Source organism: Arachis stenosperma, chromosome 1, assembly GCF_014773155.1.
Source record: "Arachis stenosperma cultivar V10309 chromosome 1, arast.V10309.gnm1.PFL2, whole genome shotgun sequence".
Taxonomy (NCBI): domain Eukaryota; kingdom Viridiplantae; phylum Streptophyta; class Magnoliopsida; order Fabales; family Fabaceae; genus Arachis; species Arachis stenosperma.
In genome coordinates, this window is record NC_080377.1 from 19,443,643 (window position 1) to 19,452,368 (window position 8,726).

The 8,726-nt window shown below is 29.7% G+C and overlaps 1 protein-coding gene across 1 annotated transcript; it reads left to right on the plus strand.

The window, feature by feature from the left end:
- The first annotated feature begins 4,407 nt into the window (after window positions 1–4,407).
- LOC130976378 (UDP-glycosyltransferase 84B2-like) lies at window positions 4,408–5,811 on the plus strand. The gene has a single exon (XM_057901230.1). The coding sequence runs from the start codon at window positions 4,408–4,410 to the stop codon at window positions 5,809–5,811; it is 1,404 nt and encodes a 467-aa protein (XP_057757213.1).
- Window positions 5,812–8,726: the final 2,915 nt, after the last annotated feature.

Sequence of the window (8,726 nt, forward strand, 5' to 3'; positions counted from 1 at the left end):
AACGCTTGCTCATGTGGCCACCGGCCTTGTCATGTGCTTCTCCGATCAACCCTTCTTCTTCCAGTGCAAGAATTCCGAGTCGTCTCTCATCCGAAAAGCCAAAATCTTTTAGCTGTTTCTGAAGTACCTTGGTGATTTTTTAGGCGTGTGTCGATCACTTACTGTCGTGCCCTGCCTCAAAGAGTTGTACTTGATTCTCTATCGGTCCAAATATTTTGATTATTATGCTCAATTGTGTAAGTTGTTGCTTTTACTTCAAAATCATTTGATTTATGGCCATTTCTATAATTTGAACAAAAAATTTTAACCTTTTTAGATGTCTTTCCAATTGAGGATATTGGGTTGAATAAGGATGTTAGGAAACATGTTGAGCTCTTGCCGAAGCAATCAAAGAAGGCCACTAGGTTGTTTATAGACAATAATAATGATGCGTTTAGAATAAGATTTTTCGCTTTTTTGGTGAATTTAAGAGTGAAGAGATTCTTGATTCTGCTGAATAATTGAGGAATTTCTATGTTGATAAGTTTAGTATTTTGGATGCTAGGAGTTGTAAAAGTAAAATTGAGAATTTAGAAGAGCAGATTGTTAATCATGAAGTATAAAAAAAATAGGGTTCTAAGGACAAGGAAGTAGAAAAGAAAAGTGAGAGGAGAAAGACAATGCAGAATAGAAGGAAGAAGAAGAAGAATACAATCAAAGAAGGTCACTAGTTTGTTTATAGACAAGAATGATGATGTGCTTCAGATAAGATTTTTTGCTTTTTTAATAAATTTGAGAGTGGGAAGATTCTAGATTCTGCTAGATTGAGGAAGAAAAAGAAGAAGAAGTCAGAATTTTAAGATTCAAATAGGATCTAAAATTAAATGTTGCCATATTACCTAATTGTTGGAACTTTTAGCATGACAAGATTTTATCATCTTAGCATTCTATTTGTTGATTAATCACCGAAAGAGATTGATGGACCAAATAAATGCCGAGACCTAAATCGGAGACTACGATAAAGAATTTTAAATTTCAAAAATTAAAATGAATAATTATATGAATCTTGGGACTAAAATGAGAATTTATTTTTAATTGGTTAAAATTTTTTGGATTGGAATAATTAATTTTAATTAATTTTTCGTATTGAAGGTTGACTAGTTAAAATAATTCTCTTCTTGATCACATTATTTTAGATTAGACAGGGATAACAACACTAAGAATTAACCCTAATCGAAATCTTTTATTAATTGATCAATCGCTTTTACTAGTTATTTTATTTCGCTTAGTTTACTTGTTACCTCTAATCTCCTCCATTCCTATTTTATTTTATTTATAGTTTTACTTTTAGTTGTTTACCATAAATCTCCCAATTCCCATAGTCAATAACAATGTGCAAAGACGACTCAGGAATAAAACCCTCACTTGGTTTTGAATTTAGTGACAATATTTTAAATTTGATCGATGAAATTTCAGTTTTGGAATACTACTATAATAAGACAAAGAATTTTTCAATAATCCTATTTTCTCCCAAGCTGATTTTACACCCATCAAGTAGTTTAAATAAATGGCTAGACAAATTTAATAGTTATATTATTAATAATTTAAAGAGAGAGTACAAAGATATTTTAGAATTTGATTTTTTTTTCTTAATTACAATGAGCTTTATGATAGTCTTTTTATAGTTTCTCAAGATAGTATATCATAATTTTTAGATAATTCTTCCTAAATATTATCTTAAATATTTTTTTGGATTAATGTTTAAATTTATCTTTTAAATTAAAGATTATTCATTTTTTAAATGAGTTTTTTAAAAATTAAATTAGTAATATTAGATTATTAGACTCTAAAAAATATAGCCGTAAGTTAATTAAATTGGTCTTTATGTTAGTTAAATTATTCTGTATCACGTTAAGTGATATGTGACATGATGATACGGCAGGTTAAATATCACATGTCATAAAATAATTGATTGATGTGTCATGTCAGTAACATGTAATATGTCACTTATAATCTGACATGCGATAAACTTAGATGGAGTTAAATTAGTTTCCGAAAGTAGGGATGGCAACACCATCCAAACCCGTGGGTACGCACCCTGTCCCTACCCACTCCGCACCGAGGCGGGTTTTTGGGTAGGGCATAGTGGGTCGGGTTTAGATAATATTCGCCCCGATATATATATATATATATATATATATATATAATAATTAATAAAATAATCAACGATATTGTATCATATTTAAATTTTTACTTTAATTTATGTTATGTATGTCATTATGGTTATATATATAAATTTTAAAATTTAATTTTATTTATTGAATTTTAACAATTATAGGAGTGAGACGGGTACACACAAGGACGGATTAGGGTTCAATTTTTATATGAGCGGAACGGGATATATGCGAGTTATTGTATGGTAGAACGGGTCGGATAGAACAAAAACCCACCCCTACCCGCTCCGTTGCCACCCCTACCCGAAAGTACATATGAATTATTTTTATCTCTAAAATTTTAAAAATTAATCAAACTAGTACTTATATAAATTTATCTTATTTTCTTCATATTCTTAAATTTTTAATATTTCTTGATCTGACTAATTTTAATATCACTTTTTACGCCTTAAGAAGTAAAATTCTCTTCATATAAAATAATAGAAATAATTAAATTATTACAAAAATTATTTTTTCATTCTACTTATTTTTATATTTTATATTTTTTGCATTAAAATATTTTTATTTAATTAATTTTATTATACAATTATTAATTATATAGTAATAATTTATTTTTTTATCTCACTAAATAAATATAATAATAATTATTTTAAAATTCTACTCTTTTAGAAGTTTTTTATTTGAATTATAAAAATATTTTTAGATTAAATTTAAAGAGTTTAACAAACACCATAATATATAGAAGTGCATATTGTTGCTTTATAATTGATTTGACTTATTACAAAATCTTTCAAGGTTTATCAGGACTAATTTAATTTTTTAAAAACCAATTTAAAGAAAAATTATCTTTCATAGATAAATTTAAATATTAATTGATAATTTTATATACTATCTTTGATATTTTTAGTATTTAATTTATTTAGTTATTTTCTAAATTTTTCGATCGTAATATATAGATATGTTTTTGTATAAAATAAGATCATGAAAATTCTAAATATTTCTACAAATGTATAGTATAAATAATACACTTAACGGTTTAGTTACTAGTCTTCATGGCTCTAACTGTAAAAAAAAAAAAAACAAAATAAAAAAAATAAAAATAGAATATTTAGATATCTGTAGTTAAAAAAATAGTTTAAAAAATTTGAATAATATTTTAAAATTTATATAATTTAATCGATCAAAATTTATTTTCTATAAATATAATATAAATATGATTTTTTCTAATAGAATTGTCAACACCTAAAATTTTCACAATTATAAATAATTATTTATTTTTGTTTTCTTTAGTCATACTAATTTATTAAATTCAGTTTTTTTTTTTCGATCACTCAAAAAAAATAAAAAAATAAAAAAAAAGAATAATAGAGACACTGGCGCATGCTGCGATGTAAATTGATATAATGATATATATATAAAATTTGGTGAAAACTCAAATGCAGTCAATTTTACGTAAAATTGATAATTGTGAGTCGTTAGATAAAAATTTAGTCAAATTAATCATATTATTTAATGATTCTCAATTATCAACTTCACTTGAAATTAACTATAACTGAATTTTCACCATAAATTTTTTTATAATTAAAAATAATTATTTATTTTCCTTTTCTTTAGTCATACTAATTGATCTTTAAATTCAATTTTTCTCAGTCACAAAAAAAAAATTCAGTTTTCTTCCATACACCTATACTAGCATTGACCCGTATGCTCCAAGAAAAAAAAAAGTAAAGAAAAAGAATAATAGACACTGACGCATGCTGTGATGTAAATATATATATATATACGGACTAACATTTTTGTTAAAATTTAATTAACATTTAATTATTAATGAACATTAAATATTATTTCACATCATTAAAAATATTAATAATAACTAATTGATAGCTAAACAAGTAAATTTTATAAATTTTGCTGATCTCTAATATTTTTTTATATATAATTTGGTAAAAAATTAAGTAAAATCAATTTCATATAAAATTGGTAATTAAGAGTTGTAAAATAAAATTTTAATCAAATTAATTATATTATTTAACTACTATTAACTATCAATTTTACGATCAATTTAAGTGTACCTAAATTTTCACCATTTATGTATAAATTCACAGCAATTATATCTACTAAGTCCTGCGTCAATCATATCATCTTGCCCTTAATTTTAGTACTCTTCCTTCGCCAATCCTATCTTCTATTCTTATCCTTAATTTCCATACTCTTAAATGTAATTAGTCAGAAAAAAATGTCTTCATCTAAAAAAATGATCAATGTCTTAATGGTGTCACCAACTCTTCAAGGCCACCTGAACCCAACTCTCAATTTTGCAAAACGCCTTGCATCAAAGGGTGTCCACGTCACCTTAGCAATACCCGAAGAAACACCTCACCGTTTCCAAAACCTCAACACCCAAAAAACCAATTCCCATCACCACAACAACAACCCATCAAAGAACCAGCTAGAGTACTTCTCCGATGGCCTTAGCATCGACCATGATCGCAGCAAAGACCCCGCGACCTTCATTGCTTCCTTGGAAACCAAAGGTGCGGAGAATCTTTCGAACCTCATGACCCATCTAAAGAAAAACGATCGAAGCTTCTCGTGCTTGATCACAAGTCTTTTTATGCCGTGGTCAGTGGATGTTGCCGTTTCTCATGGAATTCCTTGCGCTGTGCTTTGGCCCCAAGCTTCTGCTCTTTTTTCCATTTACTATCGCTATGTATGCAACGCGAACCATTTTCCCAACATGGAGAATCCAAATGAGACCCTTCAGTTACCCTCACTGCCGATGCTAAGGGTCCGAGAACTTCCTAGTATTTTACTTCCTTCTTGCCCTCCCTACCTCAAGAAATTGCTGATGGATTTTAAACCAATCTTGGACAAAGTGAAATGGATTCTAGGATCTTCCGTTTACGAGTTTGAAGAGGAGATACTGAACTCCATGGCTTCTCTGAGACCTATTCTCACCATTGGACCCCTTGTGTCACCTTATTTGTTAGGACAAAAAGAGAGTGAAGATTCTGATGATCTTACTGCAAATTTGTTGAGACCAGAAGATTCTTGTCTACAATGGCTTAATGATAAGGCAACTAGTTCGGTTATCTACGTGGCATTTGGTAGTTTAATGGAGTTTTCACAGAAGCAAATGGATAACATCGCAACTGCTTTGAAGAACACAAAGAAACCATTTCTCTGGGTGATTACGCCACAGAAGGGTGGTGCTGAATTGCCGCAAGGGTTCTTGGAAGAAATCAAAGAAAGGGGGTTAGTGGTGACATGGTGCCCTCAGGCGAAGGTGCTAATGCACCCTGCGGTGGCTTGCTTTGTAAGCCACTGCGGGTGGAACTCAACCCTGGAAGCGGTAACGGCCGGCATACCGATCGTTGCCCTTCCAAACTGGTTGGATCAACCGACGAATGCTAAGCTTGTAGAAGATGTGTTTAAGACTGGGGTGAGGATGAGGATTGGGGAAGAAGAAGATGGGGTTGCGAGCGCAGAAGAGGTTGAGAGGTGCATTACGGAAGTCATGGAGGGTCCCATGGCTGAAGAGATTAAGATGAGAGCAGTGGGGCTAAAAGAAGCTGCACGGAAAGCGATGCTGGATGGTGGTTCGTCAGATAGAAATATCAATCGGTTTGTCACCGAAATTTCTGGGAAATTCACTTAGAATGGTCAAGTTGCATTTGAAAAATACAGTCTTCTATCCTAATAAATTAGTCCTTATATACTTTTCAATCCCATGCTTCATCACGTTTCTTGTAATAGTTTGGCGATATAGTGATAGAAAGTTTTGTGCATAGGAAACTGCATGCGTAAGTACTTTTTGTGTGCGTACACATCAGGAGTCTCATGTGACTAATTTTTTTTTTTTTTTTGGTATTAACATGTGACTGACTTATTAAAGCATGTAGATACGTCTATAAGATTTTTTTTTAAATAAGGAATTTTAAATTTTGCCTTATCCTCAAATTTTATTTTTTTTAAAAAATTTTATATAAAATTAGAGTCTGAAAAAAAAAAATCAAATTCTCATAAATTGATGCTGTTTTTTTTTTATTTTAATGACTAAATAGACTAAATCCTTTATTATCGACTTTATCTGTAATTTTGTTTAATCCAATAAAAAATTATCTTACAAAAATTTGATACTCTTTTTAATATTAATCTTATCTATCAAAAATTGAAACTTTTTGTGGTACTTTTTTATTGATTGTGAACCTTGTTTTAACATACAAAATTTTTTAAAAAATTTATTGTAGTATGATAATGGCACAAACTAATTTCTCATGATGTATAATAATAGTACAAACCGGTTCCTAAAGATTTTCTTCGTCTTCTCCCAACTATAAATTAATCTTTTTTCTGTACCTTCTTTTATATTTTTCTAACTCATTTCACTATAAATGAGCATCGTCAGAAAATTTGACTACTACCAATCGAACCTTCTTTTCCTCTGAAAAGATGCAACATATAAAAATCGACTCTACGTTCCTTTTCCATTCGAAACAAGTTTCAGCATCAACTTTTCTTTTAAAAGCTGGAATTTAAATCTTGAAAACCTTTCTCACATATGAGATTCCTTCATCATCATTAGCATAATCCTCAAGTCTCATTGATTTTGATTTTGAAAAAAAATAATAAGACCTCACAACACTCTTCTTGTGTGTATTGATTGAATTAGGACACTCGTGTTTATACTCAATTTGTGATTTTTACCCTCTTTTGAACTCAACACTCTTGCCTTTTTTTCATTTTTGGATAGCTTTAACAAGTTGCACTTCAGAAAATAAGAAATTAAGATACCAAACTAAGATAATTTGAATAGAGTAATTCTCCACATCCAGCTAGCAATTTTACATTCAAGTTCATCCAAGTGATTTGAGTTACGCATTCTTTTTCCCGTTTTCTTCCTCCTTCCTCCCTTGCGCTTCTTCTTCTCTGTCTTTTTTTATTATTTTTCAATTTCGTTACTGTCATCACCAACAACACCTCTTCCTCCTCCTTCTATTGGAATTTCGTCTTCTCTTTTCTTTTCATCCTTCTCCTCCATCATCATCATCATCATAATCATCATCGTTATCATCATTGTCTTCTTCTAATACGTGTCGTAGTTATCGTTATCATCGAATTCGAATTTATATAATGGACAATTTTTGGTTCATTTGGTATTATGCAATGGTTTCGTTTTGAGCTAATTTTTGGTTCATTCGAGACGCAAGTATTTCTGAATTTTAATTTATATAATGGACACTTTTCGGTTCATTTGTTATTATACAATGATTTCGTTTTGATAATATTTTTGATTCATTCGAGAAGCAGGCGCTTCTAAATTCGAATTTATATAATGAACCATTTTTGGTTCATTTAATATTATACAATGGTTTCATTTTGATAATATTTTTTATTCATCCGATCATCACAGAGAATCAGAATCAATAAGATGTTAGCAAAATGTTAGTATTGTTGGTGATAACGATAATGATGATAGAAGAGAAAGAAAAAAAGGAAGGAGGAGATCAAAGAAATTCAAATAAAAAAATAGGAGGAGGAGAAGGAAGAGGAGGAGATGGATATGGTGGTATGGTGGTGGTGACAATGACAATAATGAAAAAGCAGATGAAGAAAAAGAAGAAGGAGAAGAAGAAGAAGCAAGAGGAGGAGGAGAAAGAAGAAGAAGAAGAAGAAGACGAAGTCCCGCAGCATAAATTAAATAACTTGGATGAACTTGGATGTGTAGGGGGACTCATTTGAATAATAGAGACTTTTAATTTGACAAGAAAACAACTAAAATATGTGAACATGAAAGAAAATAATGAGTGACACTAAGGTGAGAGAAACAAAAAAAATTAAATCCTAATTGAAACCCAAAGTGATTCTAAAAAGCTAAACAGTTAAAAATTTTATGATTTTTTTTTTGTTGTAGAAGCTTGAAAAAGAAGATTGAAACTGTATTTTGTTTTTGCAACTCTTTTTTTTTTGTGACTTTTTTTTGCAGAGGTTGATTTTAAGATATAGTAATTGTAGAAACAAAAATTAAATAAGAATTTCGAATTTTTTTTAGATTCTAAAGTAAATTTGCAGAAATTAAAGAAAAAAACAAAGAGATTATACAAGAACTCTAGAACGTATAGATAAATAAGAATTTACCTATGATCTGTAACTGATACTAGGTGGCAAGAAAATTAGGGGCAAAGAACGAAAGGATAAGAAAAGATACAGAAAAAATTAGAAGGAATAAGAAAAAGACGACATAGCAAAAACATAAAAAGATAGATAAAGATTTTTTTATTAGACCTCTAAAAAACTTATTCTTAGCAACATAGGTTTTACTAGACCTTCAAAAAATTTGTCCTTGGCAACCTTGATCAGAGGGATCAAAATTGAAAGAACTAACACTAAAGAATTACCTTAGGTTGAATTCTTTCAACTTTCTTAATGCAACAAGCGAAGCAAATCACTTACCTCACTTAATTACATAATAAAAAATGTGCTTATTAGCACCCATAAAATCTAGAATTAATCTCTACATACAAGTGTTTTGTGCTTACAAGCCTTACAAGTGTGAAGAAAACGAAACTCACT